Consider the following 21,327-nt stretch of genomic DNA (forward strand, 5'->3'; position numbering starts at 1 on the left):
CCGAAACACTTAAGTGTGACGAACATGCAAAGGAACAGGAAATGAGGAAGGGGGCAAACACTTTTTCACACCACTGTAAACCCCCTCACTTCTGTATTTCTGCGAGACGCAGTATGCTCCGAGGCCATAGGTTTCTACTGAAGACGTGAAAAGTGGTCCATGAAATACATATATGTTCTTCATTTTATTTTTTAAAGCTATGATTCCCTAAAACGAGGCAATGCAATTTTATCAAACATTGCTCAAACAAGAGGGAATAGTTCAGTTGTTGGGACTGTTTTCAGCTGTGGATTTACACACATTTCAGTTAATCAAGCAAACTTTTTCTGTATATCACCTTTTGTCCAGGTTAGTGTTATTCAAAGTGCTTCAGAGAGGACTTGGAAGCCGATAAGTAGTTTAATAAGTGTAATATGTGTATATGTACAGTACATATACATGCATGTGTGTACATATGTACAAATGTACAGAGTAAAACCGTTAGACTTATGCAACATTCAAATGCTGCATGGAAACCAATAGAATAGATTAAGAAAAATGAATATTAGAAAGAAGTAGATCCAGTGTACATCCCCAGGGCATCTGGTAAGGATGCCTCCTGGACCCCTCCCTAGGGAGGTGTTCCAGTCATGTCCAGCTGGGAGGAGGCCTCGGGGAAGACCCAGGACTAGGTGGAGAGATTATATCTCCAACCTGGCCTGGGAACGCCTCGGGATCCCCCAGTCGGGGCTGGTTGATGTGGCTCGGGGAAGGGAAGTTTGGGGTCCCCTGATGGAGCTGATACCTGATAAGTGGATGAAGATGGAGGGATGGATGGATGGAGTGCTAGATTAAATAGATAAAACATTTTTGGGTGCTTTTTAAAAATCCTTTTGGCACTTTTTCTTTTTATTCATGATCAATACACCTAATTTAAATAACTTTACACCTAAATTTTGAGTTCGAAAAAAAAATTAAGGACTGGAAACTGTCCCTTTTTTTTAAATGCTCTACAAATTGAATAAAAACAACCAAAGTCCAATGGAAGTAATTAATTCTACCTGCGGAGGATGTTGTCTGGGTCATTTCGAGGCTATTTGCTTGTAAGAAAGCCATCTCTCTGATACAAGAAAACTTTGAAAATGGATCACATTTGACCCGAGGACAACAGGGGGGCGAAGAGTGAGTCTCTGAGCGCTGTCACACAAAGCTGATTTCCTGTTCCTGAGTTTCATTAGCTCAGTTTGACTGCTGTCTGGCAGAACACGCAATAGGGACACAATAGGGATCTTCTAGGTTTCTGAATAAACTTTTTATTGCATAATTATACTTGTCTTAAGCGACTTGATGTCACCTTGGAGACAAGGTTTTCTACTGTAAAAGTATAATAGATAGATAGATAGATATTCAGAAAGAGCCATTTCAGTAGTTTGCAAATGTGTCAATATTTTAATGACATGAAGGCACAGCGTTATAGGTGGGCCTGTCGGGCCTAGGACCACCCAAAACTTTTCTTCACATTTTTTTTTATATGCATTTTAATTTGGTCAAGAATTATTAAAAATTGGCTAATTATCTCATAGATTCCCTGTACCCTGTCCCCTCTTCTGCTTTAGCGAGTGTAACTGTGTAGGACCGCCAGAGGAGAACAAGAAGGTGTGTAAAGGCGATCTGGCGTAATTGTATAATGTCGTTATATGAGATATATGGAATAAAATAATTGATTCATAACTCTCTACAGAGCTGCAGGCGCATTTCTATTTCTACATCAGCTTGTAACTGTTGTCAAGTTGTTTTTCCCCCCATGGTTTTCTCTTGTTACGGCCAATCAGGCTTTAGAGCTTGTTAATTAGATTTATTTCCTTCTGTGAAACATGTTTCTAACATGAATCATCCCAGTAAAGTAACAGCGTGTCTCAGGAGGAAATAACTCGAGTCTTGTTTGACATGACAGAGAAGTTGTCGGTGAACTGAGCCCGAGCATTGATTCAACCTGTCGGCCAGCGTTGTTGAAAACTCAAAACAATTCAAATCAGAATTGCGAGATATTCTGTATCATGTTGTAAAAGCACAACTAAACTATGTTTTGGGGAAAACATTAGATTCCTGACCACTTTTACAGTCCATAGGCCTTTGGTCAAAAGAGCATATCCAGGTATGGTGCGTAATGGAGATGCCAAAGCGTTCTTATTTGGTCAGAACCCAACAACATATGCAACAACATATTTAACCCTCATGTTGTCCTATATCAGTGTTCTTTTTAATTCCCCAAAATAACATGACTGATTCCACCCAACGCTCTTTGCCAAGTACAAATCTCTACTTTCATTAATTTTGGGGCGTCTTATTCAATTTTATAGCATTTGAAAACAAATTGAAGTGTATTTGAAGTAGTATTGAGTAAAAGTTGACATATTCCAGTCGGTGATCAGCCATCAACATCCATTCTTTTAATTTTAGTCTCAATAATTCCTAATTTCTGCTTTTCTAACTCAAACATTAGGTATCATTAAGTTGTCGCATCATGCTATTGAAATCTCTATTATGTAAGCACAGATTATATAACAGTACATTAGTCAGTCATTTGTATTTGGTTAAACAGTGATTTGGCAATGTTTTTAATTTAAGGCCCACCCATAATTAATCTGGCCCGTCCAAAGCTGGACTCCTGGCGCCGTCCCTGGCGTATAAGAGCATTTTGGAGCTGTGTTTAGACGTAACACAGAGAGCATGAAGAGACATGGTCAGGTTTTAAAGTGGAGGATACACTGCGCATGTTCACACAGTCTGTCAGACAGGTTCTGAACAGGACACCAGCCACAACCAGTTTGTGTGTGTCTGTGTGTGTGTGGGTGTCTGTGTCTGTCTATGTGTGTATGTGTAGCATAGTTTAACCACTTTCTTCTAATAGAGCTATTAACTTCATCTTGTAAAATATACAATCTTCTCTTAAACCGCGACACTGTAGATATCGGGGGGGGGGGGGGGCTTGCAATGTCGTTTCTTTCCCAATATCATGCAGCGCTAATTGGGGCTAAGAAGTAATAAACAGGGTGACATTATGCTACTTCTCATTCTCATACTGCTATCATACTATTTAAGCAGTTGCACACTTGTATAATATATTCAAATATTAGTTGTTGTATTTTATCCTATTATTATTTCATGTATATTGCATGTATGTATATTGTAAACTAATATTTCATCTATATTTATATTCTGTGCTGTGAGTGATTTTGCTGCTGGAACACTGTAATTTCCCATTTTATTGGATCAATAAATATCTATCTATCTATCTATATAGCTATGTATTTATCTATCTTCATTGTGCGGAAGATGTAAGTGAATAATGTGTAAGCATGAGACTTCAGTAGAATTATACTGCAGTGCAGGTTTGACACTTGGTTTGACACTTGGTTTGACAGCTGTGGCTCCGGTGGTAGAGGTGTCCTACCAACAGGAAGGTTGTGAGTTAGATCCCCGGCCCTGCAGTCCCATGTTGAAGTGTCTTTGGGCAAAACCCTGAACCCCGAATTTCTCTCCATGCTGCAAGTGTGTGTGAATGTTTATCTGACGAGCAGGTGGCACCTTTTCCAGCAGCCTCTGCATGAATGTGTGATATGGTTCCTGTACTATTTAAGAGTATATATATCCGTTTCCTTTTTATTTATAAAAAACGATACAAAAAAGCCCAAAGGTTTCTCTGTCTTGTGCAACTTCCTTGTAAAAGAATTGCAACTTTTATCGCAATTTTTTTACCAAAGCTCCTGCAACATCAGGCATTTTGGGCCGCAACAATCTAAAATAAGGCCGTGAAACTCTCTCTCTCTCTCTCTCTCTCTCTATCTCTATCTCACTCTCTCTCGCTGAAGAGCATCACTGCTTGATTTGAGGTTTGATTTGTGCTCAGGGGAAACATATAGATAGATAGATAGATAGATAGATAGATATTGATTCCAATAAAATGGGAAATTAGAGTGTTACAGCAGCAAAATCACTCACACACACAGCACAGAAGGATACAGTATACTTAAATACGATATACATGAAATAATAAGAGGAATAAAATACAGGAACAAGTATTTGAATATATACAAGTTGGAATACAAAAATGTGCAACTGCATAAATAGTATGACAAATACTGTATGTAAATACACTTATTGTGCAGGTTGCACTTTGTGCAGTATTGTGGTGCAGCATGCAGCAGTACGCCTCGAGCAGCAGCTAAAGTGGTCAAAGTTGACTGGAACATACATTTTCACACTGAGTAATTCAAATAGTAGTTTAATTCGTAATGTTTCAAAAAGGTTTTTGATACAGTATTTCTGTATATGTAAAGTCTGCAGGTCTTTTTTAATGCTGCATGCAGTCCCAAAAACCTCCACCAATTTGCTAAGTGCTCAGTTATAACCAAAAACTTTGGACGGTCAAAAATGGAAGTTTGAAAAGGTGGAGATAAAGAGAGAATAGAAAGTGATAAAAGCAGAAGGTAGGGGATGTGAACGTAGTGCGACGGAGTCCAATGATGTCCCTTTAAGGAGTCCCAGTTGGAGTCAACTAATTGGTTTTATAGGTCCGTTACGGAGCCACTTGGAGCTGGCCTGCAGCTCCATCCCACACTGACTGACAGCTCGGCCGCGGCTGGATAAATGCTTCCGACGGGGGAGGGGGAGTGGGGAGGCGTAGTCCTTCTCCTCTCAGGGATTAGTGGGAGCTTCTTGGACCATTTGCATGTGAATGGATCCAGAAGCTGCTTTTAGCCACCAACAGCCCCCCGCGCTCTCACTCTCTTTTTTTGCCTCTAACCATTCCCCACACTCACCAGCGAGAGGGAAAGATACTGACAGACACTGTGCTGGACCATCACGGCGGACAAACTTTGCAGAAAGAGGAGTTTAGAAAGCAGAGACAGTTCTTCTTTTCAGAGAGCTCTTCACTGCCGACCGAGGAAGCACACAGCTGGCTTTTGTGAATGAGAGAAGGTAGGATTTTTTTGTGTGTGTCTCTCATCCCCCATGGATATTGGTAGGGTACGCTCCTCTGGGCTAACAATGAAAGCTGACAGGACTGGTCCACTTTGGCGCTCAGGATGGGGGTGGGAGGGTTGCTAGGCCTCGGCTGGCTTCTTACCGAGTGTTAAATCAGAGATCCTAATTGTCAGTCTCAAAGAAACTGAAGTGCACGGAGGCTTGCAAGACTCAGAAAGTGCTAGAACTGCTGCTTTGTTAACAAGGTGTTTCAGTTTTGAATATGAATACCAAGCACATTCTCAATGAACTGCTTCACTCACTTTTCCATTTACCACTCTTTGTGTTCCATATGTCACAACACTTTATAATACTAGTTTACTTATAAAAATCCATATTTATGCAATACATATTATATATCTTAGGTTGTTAATTTATTTATTTCTAGACTAACTGTCACACATACCTGCTGTTATTTTCAGACCCTTACGGACTCTTTATTGAAGTATTTTCCCAATTTATACAGTACTTTTCCCATATATTACATAGTAAATACGGCAAGGCTGCAACTAGCAATTGTTTTCATTATTTATTCATTTACAGATGTCTTTCTTGATTAATTAAGTTATCACGTGTTCTATAAAACATCAGAAAACTGTCAAAAATGAGCATTGCGTTTTCCAAAGTGATGTCATCAGATGTCTTCTCCGACCCACAAACTAATATTGAAATAGACAAAAAGAAGAAACCTAAATAAAACCCAGCAGGTTGATCAACAACTCCCCATTCTAATCAAATGAGGTATTTGGTTGCCATATTTGTTTGGGTCCGCGGCGTTGCGCCCTAAAAGACGTCTCTGTACACTTTCTTTATGTCCTTTCTCTTTGATCACTATGACGGTTGGATGTCCTGTCAACTGTGTTGTTTGAGGACATCAACAGGATAGTTTTAGTAGTAATCAGAAGTTTTGGTCATTGTTTTTATATCAGGAAATCTATACATATACTACTATATAGCGTCTGCTGAGCTACAGAGACTTAAACCTTTAGTGCGTCACTTTTTTTAAATGAATGAATGTCTGTTGCATTTAAGCCAAATGAGTTGCTACAAAAGTTAATTGGGCTATCAACTCTCTTTGGATTTCTCAGTATGACTATGTTCAATAGATTATGGCGTCCGGTCCATCATGTTTTTTTAATCCTCCGCGTCTCCTTGGCTATTAGCAACTGTGTAGAGTCATGTGGGTGCTACGGTGTTGTTGCCATTACTTAGAAGTCCTCATGGGGACGACAGAAACTACGCACTGTAGCTTTAAAAGGTGACCGGCGGCTTACAGGATAAAGTTGAGAGAGGCTTGACTTCATTTTCATTTCTCCTGATGCTCGTTTTGATTGACACAGACACGGAATGTATTAAAATAGTGTCATCCATGCATACAATGTGAAAAAGAACGGAGATGCTCAGCTCTCAAGAAACAAATACTTTGTCGTGTGTAGTGCGGTGGCTATGTCACAAAACTACTGACTTAAAAAGCCCCAAAGAACTCAGTTGGCATAGTTTTGGTTCATCGTGGTCTGTCGTTGACGATGCTTGAGTAACCTGGGCTTGGCCGGGCCACGTCATTGTAGAGAGTCCGACTAAAGGTCCCAGACTGCTTCACAAAAAGGGTTTTTCAGATTGTCTAACATCAACTTAAACCCTCGTTCTCAGGGCGCAATCACACCAACAATTTATCATGTCTATATTTTGAAACTCTCTGGTTTGTTGGGGTTGAACGTTTCTCTAAAGCTCTCTTTTTCATTCATCACACAGCCACTCCCTCCACTTTTCCTGAGTGGACTACACCTGGGCTGTATGTTGGGTGACACGTTGTACATAATAGTTTGAACATGACTAAAAAGGCCTTGGGTAGAGTAGGCACCTGAGCTGTCACGGTCTGTCAATGACAGGACCTGGTGAGTTGGGCTCGGGCATGTCACGGTGGGGCGTCAGACCCAAGCCCCATTCAGACAGCAACACAATGAAATGATGTAATCACCTTGTTTATCATCACTTCTGATAGTGTTTCAGCAATGTCATTAGGGCTTCAGATCATGATTTTGAACAGCGATTGTGTCTCTTTTAGAGTGTTGATGATACATGAATATTGCAGTCAATGCAAATATCTCTCTGGTAAAACCCTAATGATGAATGATGATACACTACTGTGCCTTTAAGCCATTTGGTAAATTGAGAAGACAATCTCTCTTTCAGCCCAAATGTTTCAACATGTGACGGCTGATAGCCTCCCCCTACTAAACCAATCACTGGCTCATATTTTTATATTCATAAGAGCATTTCCACCTCTAAAGAACTCAGCAGGCGAGGCCGCTGCTGCTTGGTTCCTGCCTCTTTGTCATCATCAGATCTTTGCCATGACATTGTTTACACAGCGTTTGGGGAAACATCAGGTTAGAACTTGTGATATTGTGAGGTTACAACATTGGCCCTCTCTGCAATCATACGTAATGGGGTTTTTCAGTGTAGTTCAGTGCAAAAACATTCAAATTCACAACCAATGTTGTTGACACATTCGGGGGAAATGGGTTTGCAACTGCAAAATGTTAAAAGAAACAGCAAGGAAAACACGGCATACAGCTTTTTTTCCATCCATTTCAGCATGTTGAGTTGGCTTGGTTGTTCATCTGTATCTCTTCAGGTCCCTCCCTCAGGTTCTTACCCTGGATTATTTATTTTTGCACATTATGTCCATAGAAGGGCAAATGTACGAGACATAATAACTTGCATGGGTATTTATATAATCAGAAATGTGTCTTTTAAAAGACCTACATACCTACACATTACAAAATAAGCCTTAAAATAATGTACTATACTGTAAAACTTTAAAGACTGTCACATTAGACCTCTCTCCCTCTGCAACGTGGTTGGTTCTAGACCAGGGGTTGGCTACCTTTTTAATTTACAAAGTGCTATTTTAAAATGTTCTTGTTAATCAGTGGGTCATATCCGCATTTAGCGTGCCATCGTCTACCTCGGGCAGTGTTATTTGTCTTCTTTGCGCCGCGTTCTGAAAAAGAAGGCAATGACTTCCAGCCAATCAGATGCAGAGTAGGGCAGGTCTGTGTGGGGATGGGGGGAAAAGCCAATCAAACTACAGTAAATAACAGGCTGTGGTCCTGCCAATGGCAGCGGAAGAGGTCATGTCGATGAGGAGCCACTTCTCTAAAAACTCTCTTGCACACTTGTCGCTAGTGTGCCGTTGGTTAATTCTCCCACATGCGTGCCTATTGCTGACCCCTGAGGCCCTAACTAGCAAGCTGGCCAGCCCTTACTGAGTCAAATTAACTTCCTGTTTAAAACCATTGCCAGATGAGTTATTAATTTGTTTGGCTAATATTTTGCAACCATTGTAGCAGGAAGGCATGGTGGAATTAGCGAGCTAGCTAACGGGTCAGCTGGTTACAGCGGGCTGCTTGGTCCCTTCGCTCCTTGATTAAAAAAAGCATGAAAACCCTAAAGCAGTATCAAGTACAGAAATTATGTCAATTCTAACATAATTACCATATTTTAAAATAGTCATGTGATATTTCTCTTGTTGTACTGTATGTGTACCAGGCTTATTCAGAGCCTGTCCATGTCCAAGTTTGATTTTTGGCTTTGTGTGTGTAAGAGATTAAGATAGATTATAATATTTCCATAATATTTAACTTGGCTTCTTCGTAACTAAATTCAATTAAATAGAATTGCAAACCAGATGGAACAATGTAATTAATCTACTTGTCAGAGAAGGAGGGGTGGGTATGGTTGGCTGTATTCTCACCTGACCCACAGAATCACAACCATCTACCTACTTGTGATCAATAATGTTCTATTATATGAATAAATGTGAGAAGGAAAAGCCAGGCTCATTCTCTCTCTCTCTCTATCTCTCTCTCTGGCCTTTCTTTTGTATTTCTGCCACCCTGAGCAAACACCGGGGTTGATTCTTTCTCCTGTGGTTGGACACACTTTGCTTTTCACATACATTGCTACTCACCAGTTACTCCCTGGGCTCCTTTGTCCTCTACATGTCTCTGTCTCCACATTATTTCTGGGCTCTTGTCTTTATAATTACCTATTGAGCCATATATCGTTCATTTTACTAGCCAAAGATATTGTCTCACATCTTTCATGGCATTTAGTGTAACATTATACATTTTAGGAAACGTAAGCCTACATCACTGAGACCAACAAATGAGTAAAACTGAACTATGATGTAATATGCTATATTTACAATATTTTAAATTTTTCATTTATGACAGCTCTGTCTCTCAAATCTGTCCTCCAAGTTCATCTCAAAGTGTGTGACACAGGTCCATGTAAAAGGGACTCATAAAGTTGGGGGACTCACAAGAGACACATTAATACAACAATGGTCAAAATGTATGTAAGACACTGTATATTGACTTTTAATCCCTAGTGGTCCACACAAACACTTCCTACATTGACAATAATGCAACCAATATGTCCATATTATTTTTAGTAGAGTGTAACATGTAATCAAGCATAAAAAAAACTTTGTGTGTCTCTGCCCTTCTTCCTTCTGACTTCTGGGGATTAGTTCCATTCCAATGGTTGTACAGTTGGATATTTATAGCGGATTAGATCATGTGGGGTGGACTAACACTAACTAACAGCCTCTGTGTGTGTGCATGTGTGTGTGCTGTGAGTGTGAGGACCTGTAAAGTGCTATAGCTCGTTAAGTCATTCAGAAACACACAAAAAAGCTTCAGTCGTGTTAGTTTCAGACGACCAAGAGTATATTTGTACTGTATGCATGCACGCACACACACACACACACACACACAGCTACAAGTTCCCAGGGGGATCGTCAGTGCCTTGTAATCCTCTTACAGCACAGACCAGACTACACCAACACACAGAGATAGAAGAAGGGTTACATATGGACCAGCTAAGTCCTTCAATGTGTTGGTGTGTGAACATGCTTGTGTCGGCCTTGGAGAACCATATGTGTGATTGTTGTAAAACCACAAAGAATCCTTTTGACATGTCTGTTTGTGTACAGATGAAAGAGATTGGGGTCATTTAGAGACAGCTTCTTCACCATAGAGAACTTTTTCAATTGTAAAATGTAAGACAGTGATTATTGTTACAACTTGAACCGAACCAGTGGCGTAACGTCTCTCTGACCATCTTCTCTTTCTTTACCCACAGAAACTGCGGGAGAGCTGGAGACAGACCCGCTCAGCCCAATGGAGGAGAGTGAGGAGAAGAAGAGGGGCATCATGGGAGAGGAGCGAGAAGATGAGGGCAAGTGCCGAGAAAAAGCAGCCGGCATGAACACCGAGAATTCCACGCCAGATCTAGAGGAGGCTCGTACAGAGACGGAGGAGAAGGGAATGGAGGAAGGAGAAATGAAGAAAGAGATGGAGCTGGAAGCGGAGGTGAAGGTGGAGCTGTGCCAGTCGGGGCCAGGCCTGCAGATGAGCTTCATCCGAGGCACCGACCTGTTTGGCTACGTGGGCATCGAGGCGGTGCTGGACCAGATGAGGCGCAAGACCATGAAGGTCGGCCTGGAGTTCAACATCATGGTGGTTGGTGAGTCTCACACACACCAGATCGCCAGATCAGAGCTGAAACCATTTCAGATTTTGCAACACAAATGTATGAATCTGTCAAAATTCTTATTGTTAGTTTACGGTTTATGATTAACATCCCTACACCAGCAGGCCTTGTAACCCCAACCAGACAGATTTATGATGTATGTTATCAAAAAAAATCTGCTTGGCTTCCAGCCAACTTGGCAGGGGAGTCACAAAGTTAATTTTGGACACTGCTCAAAAACAGCGCCTGCTTTGTTATCAAAGTTACATCATCAACAACAACTTACACTTGTGTGTGTGTGTGTGTGTGTGTGTGTGGTGCAGACAGCTGTCTGATCAGGGAGCCGTTACAGTTTGGAGTACAAGCGAAGAGAACAAAAAAAGTGTGTTTGTGAGCATGTAGAGTTACACGGAGGACAACTCTAACCTAAAATAGCTGTCACTCCCTGATGTGGGTCGAGTGCAGATTTGAGTCAGAGTTAAACCCTAAAAAAGCAAATCAATAAGATAATGAACCTTTCTCATTTCAAACAATGACAGAAGACGGGAATCATTTTAAAAACGTTTTAGCTATTTATGATTGTTTGGTTGCTAAAGTTAGCTCAAAACGCCATTCAACTGACAGCCTTTGTTGTGTTTGATGCTAACTTGTAGCTAAGCTAGCAGTCATTTCAAAAACGGTTTAGCGATCTGGTTGTTTGGTTGCTAACGTTAGCTCAAAACGCCATTCAACTGACAGCCTTTGTTGTGTTTGATGCTAACTTGTAGCCAGTGAACTAACTCGGTTAAGTAGGTCCAATTTGACTGTATTGAAATTACAGAAGTCTCTCGCTAGCATCTTATATGCTACTTGTCGCAAAGTGACGCATGCACAACTCACATCTTCACTCGACTTACATCGGGGAGGAACACTCGCCTCCAACTACGGTACCGTTATATCAAATGACACCACTGGATGTCCGAAGAACAACAGAACCGATTTTGCAGCTGGAAACTGCAACTTTCTCAGTCAGTGTAGCACACACAAGGAATTTCTAAACTACATTTACCATCAAAACTGATTGGCCATCCACATAAAAAGTGGCCCATTTCTCTTTTAACTAAAAACGTTTCTTTTTAGTTTTTTTGGCTGACTAAAAATAGTACTCCTTGGCAAGTTTACAATGATAGTCCACCCACTGTGCATGTGTGCGTGTGATATAAGCCAACTGCTAAAATCCACTCTGATTCCAACCCGCCACCCTGCTGTGCTTTGGCCAATCACAGAGCTCCACAGAGAGGTCGGCTTCTATCAGAGCCACTCAGCAAAGCTCTTCACTGTGGCAACCTTGAAGTTTGGCTCACATGATGGCCACCAGGTCACCAAAAGGTCCCAGGATTTCACAACAGTTCTTAGTGTTTTCCCTCTTCCCTTAGAAGAAACTTGTCCTACAGCTACAATTACATTGTGTGTAAAAAGACACACTGTGTGCTGTGGTGTATGTGTGTGTGTGCAATTCAGCTACACAGAAGGGTAACTGGACATGTTTGCTGTAAAAAGGACCACTCATAGTTACATATTCTATATACTGTACATGACATTTCACTTCCGGGATTGCTCCGGTGCCGCACTTAATTTCGCCGAATGTATGTGTTTTTTCTCTGGTGTCCGTCCCCGTCCTCTGTCCCCGTGTTGGCGCTCTAACCTGCGGCTGATTCGGAGGACTATGGTTATCTGGTCTTCAGATCTCTGCAGGGTAAATCCAGACAGCTAGCTAGACTATCTGTCCAACCTGAGGACTATGGTTATGGTTTACTGGGTCTGTTCCTCTTTGAGAATATAGTTTGCTTTTCATATTGGAAGAGGAAGAATGATTCTGTGAGGAGGAAGTGGTTTCGAGAGTTGAGGCTGCTCTTTCCTGCCCCACACACACACACAGATGATATACACTTCCCCTGCAGTTTGATTGAAAACAGGAAGTTTGATACTTATTGTTAATTCCACTATTGTCATTAGTTTTACCTTAGAGATGAAGTCCAATAACTTTAATAAACATGCAGCTTTTTTTGAGTGCTGATGCCTGTTTCATTTAAAATAGATATACTAACAGCATAAAAAGTATACCTGTACACAGTATGTGACTTGGAATTTGTCATTTAGGTTTTTTAAAGAATGCTACATATCCATTATTAACACCTATTTTAAGGCCCTCTCTCACATAAAAAATATCTAAAAAACATTTTGAGTGTCAAAATTTAAATGACGTTTGCTTCATCTGTGTGTTTAACCCTTGTGATGATCCCATCAACCATTAAAAAAAAACACATTTTGGTCACTTTTTCAACGTTATTATCACATTTTCTGACATTTCTGTCTCTTTTTTTATGTTGTGGGTTCTTTTTGTTGTTTTTGGTGTTGATATTTTCCGCGGTTATTTCAACAGTATTGTCATATTTGACCCATTACATGAGGGTTAACAAATCAGATCTTCCTCCACCGTGGAGGAGGCTCTGGCTAGTCCACAAAGCATTTCTGGATGGGAAAAAAATGTGCTCTGGTTAATTGACATTTCTTTAAACCAATCACAATCGCCACGGGCGGGGCTAAGCTCCGGACGGAGCCATGGTGCCGCTGCTAAATAGTCTCAGGAAGGAAGTTGTTTTGGTGGAACATGTGGACGTTCAGAAGTAGTTTTAATCGTCAACAGAGACTCAGATTGGCCAGATAGTCTAGCTAGCTGTCTGGATTTAACCTGCAGAGATCTGAGGACCAGGTAACCATAGTCCTCAGATTGGACAGATAGTCTAGCTAGCTGTCTGGATTTAGCCTGCAGAGATCTGAGGACCAGGTAACCATAGTCCTCAGAAATCCACCAACCCAGAGACAGAGGACGGGGCCGGACATCCGGCCAAAAATGAGTGAAATCCGGTGGAACTACCGTCTGCACGGAGCAACTATATTTGGCAGGGGTTTCATTGTCTTCTTCAGATAAGGAGACACGGCAGAAATAAATGCAAGACACTCTTACACACACTTGGCATGTGGCCCAGAGTGTAGAAAAGGGGTCAGCCCTCACCCACAAGATTGGTGGTTCGAGAGACACAGAACCCCAGGACACCCCTGTATGTGTCCACTGCTCCTGATGCGTAGGATGGGTTAAAGATATGGAAATCCACTACATTGTATTGCAGTTGTGTGTGTGAAAAATAACAATGTTTCCTTGTTGTTATGTGTGTGCAGGGCAGAGTGGTTTGGGAAAGTCCACGCTGGTCAACACTCTGTTCAAGTCCAAAGTCAGCCGGAAGTCCTGCACGCCCAACTACGAAGAGAAGATCTCCAAAACAGTCAAACTGCATTCAGTCAGCCACGGTGAGTCCACACTACTTTTATATAGTACTTAAAATACAAGTAAAAAAGTAAATGTAAATAGAGAGCTCCGTCGTATCAGCAGGCGTTGCTAGGTAACCGTGAACTCCGGTCCCCGGCCTGAAAGCGATGTGTTTTATGATGACACCATGTTGTGCTATTTGATTTTGGAACATTGTGGTTCGAGAAGTGTTTTGGTTTGCCTTGCTGAGTGGCACTACCCATGGTTTTGAATAGGGTGGGGGGGAAAAACGATACAGCAAAGTATTGCGATATTTTCAGTGGCAATACTGTATCAAACACAGGCACCAAGTATGGATCTTTTATTGTTGTACATGTGTTGGTCAGGTTGTCCCATTTTGCAGCAATAACATTGAAATGAGATGAACAAAGGAACAAAAAGAGTATCTTTTTAGATGAAACAGATGTTGACAAAGTTTCCTTTTGGGGAAAATTTGGCCTTTTGGCATAATTGTCTTGTGTTGTAATGTTTTCAATCAGGAGTACTTCTTCTGTAGAAAGAACTCCTGTAGAAAGCAGCTGAGGCAGTTGTGCATGGTGCCTTTTTATGAGGCGTTCAAGGGACTTGGAATTTTAGCCTTGTCAGCGAGATTCAGTTTAAAATAGGCTGGTTGTGACAGCTGTGTTGCAGCTACCAAATCACAGTTCTTACTTTGGTGTGTACGGGGACTTGAACCAGCGACCCTCTGGTTCCCAACCTATCTCCCTACGGTTTATGAAGGTGGTGAAAATCCCAAAGGTGACATTCTTGCAGCACTCAAGTACTTGGTCTGAAAGGAAATCCGAGAGAGAGAGAGAGAGAGAGAGAGAGAGTGCATGCATATTCGTGTGTGTGTGTGTTTAACTAAGTAAGTAAATAAGGTTTATTTGTACAGCACTTATCAGAGTCACAAAGTGTTTCACAGGCCTAACAGATAAATACATGATGATAATAATATTATCATAAAAAGCACAATAAATCACAGTAAATCAAAAATAAAACACAGAAGCATACAATACACAGGGATACAGTCAACATTGTGGTCAAACCAACGCCACACTAAAAAGATGTGTCTTTAGCTGCTTTTTAAAAATGTCAGCAGAGGCAGAAACTCTGTGTGTGTGTGTGCATGCGTCGCTTTTAAAGAACACATGAAGACAGCGGAGACGTAATTTATCTCTCACACACACACACACACACACGATGTGTCCGTTTTGGGGTCTGTGACTCGAGGAATGTGAAGCTGTGGACCACGACGTCCTCCATAAACATCTTCTCCTGCACTCTCACATATGCACTGTATATTTTAATGCTTGTCACATTTATACTCTGCACACTCTGAAAAACTCTGTCCAGGTATAAATGTCCCCATTAGAGTAAGCTGTAATACCTAAATATGGTCATGATTCAGAAGCAAACCGCAGGGTTTTCACATATCCATTTTAGTTTGCAAAGGGTTAGCCAGAGGGACAGAATGATCTGCTACTATACTATACCTAAAGGGGGATTTGTAATAGGTAAATATGTCTGAGTACACACAAACTAATACTCTTAGAGGATGATTAGGCTATTATGACGAGCATGTCCAAACTTTAACACCTATTTACCAGTACATTAGTCTACATCCACGACAGAGTGTCTCCAATCTCGCTGTGTCGTCGTCGTCGCGATATCAGCGCTGTATGGATACAAATCAATATCCTGTGCAGCCCTGATTAGGAAGCAGGATCTGGACCCCGGGGCAGGGAGCATGCTCCTGAGATCAAAGTGGTGTAATGAAGAGGAAGTGAGGCTCGCCTCCACTCCACGCTGTCAGAATGAAAGTGGATCTTAGGTCAATGTTTCCCTTTACAGGTCTGTCACGAGTAGGGATGTCCCCTAAGGCCGGTTCTAAATGGGGGGCGGTTCTACCTGAGTTAAAGCCAGAGTATTGATAAGGTCCGGAGGAACCAGTTCTGCTATGGGTACTGGAGAAAATAGGGAGTGGGATGTATTACCAGCAGCTTTATATTTCCCCCCTCCTTCTCTCTCTACCTCCATCTCTCACGATGTCTCTCTCTATCTCCATCTCTCTGTCTCTCTCTCCCTCTCTCTCCCTCTTTCTCTCTCTTTCTCTCTCTCTCTCTCTCTCTCTCTGTCTCTCTCTCTCTCTCTCTCTCTCTCTCTCTCTCTCTCTCTCTCTCCCTCTCTCTCTCTCTCTCTCTCTCTCTCTCTCTTTCTGTATCTCTCTGTCTCTCTGTTTCTCCATCTCTCTCTGTCTCTCACTCTCTTTCCCTCCATCTCTCTTTCGGCTTCTGTCTCTCTCTCTGTCCCTCTCTCTCCCTCTATCTCTGTCTTTCTCTGTCTCTCTCTCCCTCTCTGTTTTGCTCTCTCTGTCCCTCTCTCTCCCTCCGTCTCTCTCTCTGTCTGTCTGCCTCTCTGTTTCTCTTTCTTTCTCTCTCTCTCTCTCTCTCTCTCTCTCTCTCTCTCTCTCTCTCACTCATGTTTTCAATTTCAATTTGCTTTTTTGCCCTGACAAAATCAATACGCAAAATAAGTGCATGTCCCTCAAAAGGTACGTTGAAATATGTATATTAAAAACATAAAAGAAGAATAAAATATTAATATATATACAATTCTCTTCTTATTTAGCCTTTTATTGTGTCAGGAGAAGCTTCTAGCCATGCCGGGATACTTTTATCTTCTTCCCCTCATAAAATGTTTTCAATTTCAGTTTGTTAACATGGCAACATCAATACACATGATCTCCAGTTAGTACCTCCTCAACATTTCCCAGAAGGCCATGCTGACCTCACTGCCTGTTAATCCAGTGACCCTCCAGCAACTGTAAAACCCATTAGAAACCCAGTAAAAAGGCGCGTGTGTGTGTGCGTGTGTGTGTGTGCGTGTGTGTGTGTGAGAGTCACTCCTGGTGTAAGACACTGAAAACACAGCACCAAAGCCTTTTCATAAAAGGGCGGGTCTAGACCATACTCTGTGATGTTGTTTACAGAAACCCAACAGTTCCCACTGACCCCCCCCTCAGTACACATGATCACCTGCCTCTTGTCAACAATGTGATGAGACTAGTGAAGGACACGGGGACATGCTTAAATGAAAGAGGCCCAAGGTGTCTTTTAAAATCTGTGTATCTAGAAAAGAATCTGAAATTAAATCAGCCAAGCCATTTTAACCCTTGTGTTGTCTTCCTGTCAACCATGAAAAAAAAACTTTTTCAGTGTCATGGGTGCTTTTCATGTTTTGGGTGTTTTTTTTCCTAAGTTGTCTGATATTTTTAATGTAACGCTTATTCCAACGGCCAATTTCTTGGGACAAAAAATAACAAATAACTGAAAACGGGTCAAATTTGACCCAGGGACAACACTGCTTTCTCGCATCAAAGTCAATTTGGTAAACTGAATAAAAATGTAAATGGTACGATACAAATATGAAAATTAACAGTAGTCTTACGTGTGGTTAATTTAATTATATATTTGCATTGGGGGGAGGGGGGGGGGGGTGAATCCGCAGGAAAAGACTGGAAACTGCGTCAGACCAGATGTGTCCGGTTCTGGCCAGTAACTGTTAACTGTGTCTGAACATAGATACAGCTATGCGTCTTTACTTTGCCTTTCGTCTGACGTTTCTATAGCTACCCAACCACTGCACGTGTAACCCTCTCTGTCCTTCTCTCTAGTGATTGAGGAGAAGGGCGTGAAGATGAAGTTGACGGTGATCGACACCCCAGGATTTGGGGACCAGATCAACAACGAGAACTGGTGAGTGCTATGAGCCATGGAGGCAGAGAAAACCCGGGTGCTTTCAGGGTGCTTTTCAGATCTGGTTTGCATTAGTATTTGCGAATTTTAAAGTCCAGTTACTGGAATCCAAACCAGAAATCAACAATTGTAGTCTCTTTTCTGACTAATTTTGGGGCATTTTATGCCTTTAATTTTAGAGAACAGCTGAAGAAATCATGTTTTGGGGCTGGGGTGCTGGCCCCTGGTCCCCCTTCTAGGCCCACCCATGGTCATTACACGTGGCAAAATGCACTTATCAATCATTACCGGGTAGACAACTGGCTGTTGATCAATGTGGCGGACACATGTAAAATTGTCAAACTCTATTTCTGTTCTCATTTTCAGCCATAACTGTAACGTTTCAAGATATGTAGTTACAGTGTCTTGAATAAGTTCACACCCATGGTAAAGTTGGTAAAAAAAAGAGGAATAAAAAACATCTTTTAGAAAATTGATCTAATGCCTTTATTCAAAGTATACACCCCCCTATGTTATATTCCCATAGAGGCATTTTTATTTTTAAAGGCTAGTTATGTCATGGATCAGGATACTATGCATCCTGATAAAGTTCCCTTGGCCTTTGGAATTAAGATACATTTATTATTCCTATTTTTTATCAACTTTAGCATGGGTGTGTAAACTTATTCTAACCAGTGTAAATGCTGAGGTGTAAAACACCTATCTGTTGTCTATGCTGTTCTTATTTTCTGTCCTGTGTTGCTTTGCTGGAGGCTTTGATCAACTCGCGTTGGAACAGCCTCATATTACCACCCGTCGGACTTGGCTAGTTTGGGTGTCATTTTTTGTACTCTGGCCCGACAGGTAAATTACCTCTCCAAGCTAACGCTAGTCAAAGTGTCGACAAATGAGAGCATCAAACATGCATTTTAGATGAAGGAGAGTATATCCAGTCGTTCCTCGTCCTTTTAAAGTCTCTTTTATATAGGCCTTAGTGGTCCCCTAATACTGTATCTGAAGTCTCTTTATATAGACCTTAGTGGTCCCCTAATACTGTATCTAAAGTCTCTTTATATAGACCTTAGTGGTCCCTAATACTGTATCTGAAGTCTCTTTATATAGACCTTAGTGGTCCCCTAATACTGTATCTGAAGTCTCTTTTATATAGACCTTAGTGGTCCCTAATACTGTATCTGAAGTCTCTTTTATATAGACCTTAGTGGTCCCTTATACTGTATCTGAAGTCTTTTTTTTTATATAGACCTTAGCCTTAGTGGCTAAGATAGCTGCAAGACAGATACGCAAACACTAAAACACATTATACAAAACCCACAGTATCATCTCACACAATCATATGGCCTAGAAGCAGGGACGGACTGGGACAACAAGTCGCCTTGGCAGTTCCGTCCCTAACTGGTCCAGTTTCAGACGGGGACATTATTTGCTTTATAATTGCAAAAAGCTCACTCACGTGAAGCAGCCGTCCACTCTTGGATATTTTTCTCAAACTAGTGTGAAACACCAGTCACTTCTTCTTCAAAATCCAAAATGAATCCAATGTCCCGGAGTACAGAATAAACATTTAGCCACACAGTTAACCTGGGCTCTTTCATTGCCACACACACACACACACACACACACACACACACACTCAGAATGTATTTTGACTCAATCACACATCGTCCTGCTGCAAGAAATACTCAAGAAGGCACTAAATGTGTTTTTATCCAATGCTGAAAATACTTTCCAGTCGTTCTAAAAAAAGATGCGTTGATGACTTTGTTAAAATAGAAATACATATTTTCTGCTTTTATTTTGAACTAATAGTGACTTGGGACCACAGACAGGGCTATTATACAGATTGTATTGTATTGTGTTTTGTTCATGGGATTGGTTAACAATAAGAAAAATATAGAATAATGCCAACCTTATGCCTTAAAGAAAGAAGCAGAATATTCCAGTCACTCTCCTGTGCTCCTCTTTCCAGCTGGGAGCCCATAGTGAAGCACATCAATGAGCAGTATGAGAAATACCTGAGAGAGGAGCTGCACATCAACCGCAAGAGGAGAATACCGGACAGCAGAGTCCACTGCTGCATCTACTTCCTCCCGGCGACTGGACACAGGTCAGTCACAGTCACACCTCTGCACTAACACGTGCTTCTTTTCAAAAAAGGCGTGCTACCATCAATAGAGTCATGCCGCTAGCATGACTTAAAATACCGAATCCCTTACACTTTTACGGGGTGACATTTTGTGCCATGGACCTCCATTGTCATTCAATGTGACCTGACATCTGTCTCTGTTTCCAGGTTACGCCCCATCGATGTTGAGTTCATGAAGAGGTTGGGAAAGATAGTGAGCATCGTACCTGTCATCGCCAAAGCCGACACGCTCACCATTGAGGAACGACAGGAGTTCAAAGAGAGGGTGAGGGAACACACACACACACACACAGCTAAAGCTTGTGTTCTTCAGATCACTTCCGTGTTCTCCAGGTGATCTTCTCATCATCCGTGTTAACCAATCGACCTGCCCTGTTCGACCTGTGTCCCTTTGACAGATAAGACAAGACTTAGCAGCCAATGGGATTGGTGTCTACCCCCAGAAAGAGTATGACGATGATCCAGAGGAACGCATGCTCAACAACAGGATCAGGGTAAACTCTCCACTCCTGACATTAAGTCTTTTATGACTCCTCCTTCTGCTAGATATACAATGTGGGAAAAAAAATCGAGAAAATCTTTATGAAATGAAAATTACAGTTGACACAGAGTTTAAGAACACCTAGTCTTCTTTTTGGTCAGTATGTGTTATTGTATTTTATTACACTGCTTGGGTGATTGATCGTTTAAAATTGTTTTTTAAATCTATATTTGTGCTCATACGGATTACAGATTCAAGACCTGTCCACTTCATGTCAGATTAGATGATCCCGGAACACTTTACTTGAAGTTTTCTACATAAGAGTGACACGACACTGTCATGAACACATGACACTCACATGACACAGTCATGACGCATGAACCCCAACCCTAACAATCACCATAACTTGTCAAGACAAAACCGAATGACATGTTAGGTCATAGCCGTTTATGACTGTCGTTCGTGACAGTGTCATGTCACGTAAGGTGGAACCTAACCTATTATCCCATACTTGTTTGCTCATTACAATTCACTAGCTAATCTTGTTGCCCTGTCTTGTAGAGGGACTATGTGTCATAGTCTAGGTTTGAAACCTTTATTTTATATTTTAAAAAATTGGGGGGGGGGGTTATTTTATTACATTTTTTCGTTTATACTCACGTTAGGCCTAACGTTAGCATCTGCGAGTGCACTCTACTTGATGGAAACTTGGGAGCAACAAGATGCATTAGTGCTGGGCGATATGGCAAAAAAATAAGACCACGATATATTTTCCCATTTTGATCAATATCAATAATTATCCGAATATCATTTATTTGCTGAAGTGACCAATCAAAGTGCGTCCTTACTGAAGCCTGAAGAAACCAGAGGTTAAATTACACATTAGAAACATAATGCATTAACATGTATGTTAACAAAAACGTTCAGCACAATGTTTTTGTTAACATTTCACGTTAAAAATTCCCATTCTGACTTCCGGTTTGACGAACCAGGAGATGGCGGCTTAGAGAACGTGCTCCCGACAATCTCGGACAAAATTACCCACTAC

The 21,327-nt window shown here is 41.4% G+C and overlaps 1 protein-coding gene across 3 annotated transcripts in view; it reads left to right on the plus strand.

Moving 5' to 3' along the window:
• sept12 (septin 12) overlaps nucleotides 1-21,327 on the plus strand; it is a 66,763-nt gene that overhangs the window by 40,941 nt on the left and 4,495 nt on the right. For 2 of the 3 annotated variants that reach the window (XM_034894063.1, XM_034894065.1), the window contains 6 exons: nucleotides 10,162-10,545; nucleotides 13,771-13,899; nucleotides 17,574-17,655; nucleotides 19,622-19,759; nucleotides 19,946-20,063; nucleotides 20,197-20,292. In XM_034894063.1, the coding sequence (XP_034749954.1) occupies nucleotides 10,162-10,545; nucleotides 13,771-13,899; nucleotides 17,574-17,655; nucleotides 19,622-19,759; nucleotides 19,946-20,063; nucleotides 20,197-20,292 (947 nt within the window). Of the gene's footprint in view, nucleotides 1-4,703; nucleotides 4,963-10,161; nucleotides 10,546-13,770; nucleotides 13,900-17,573; nucleotides 17,656-19,621; nucleotides 19,760-19,945; nucleotides 20,064-20,196; nucleotides 20,293-21,327 lie in introns of those variants that run through there. The other variant, XM_034894064.1, reaches the window with a different exon arrangement.

The sequence above is a fragment of the Etheostoma cragini genome, chromosome 15 (genome assembly GCF_013103735.1).
Source record: "Etheostoma cragini isolate CJK2018 chromosome 15, CSU_Ecrag_1.0, whole genome shotgun sequence".
Lineage (NCBI taxonomy): Eukaryota > Metazoa > Chordata > Actinopteri > Perciformes > Percidae > Etheostoma > Etheostoma cragini.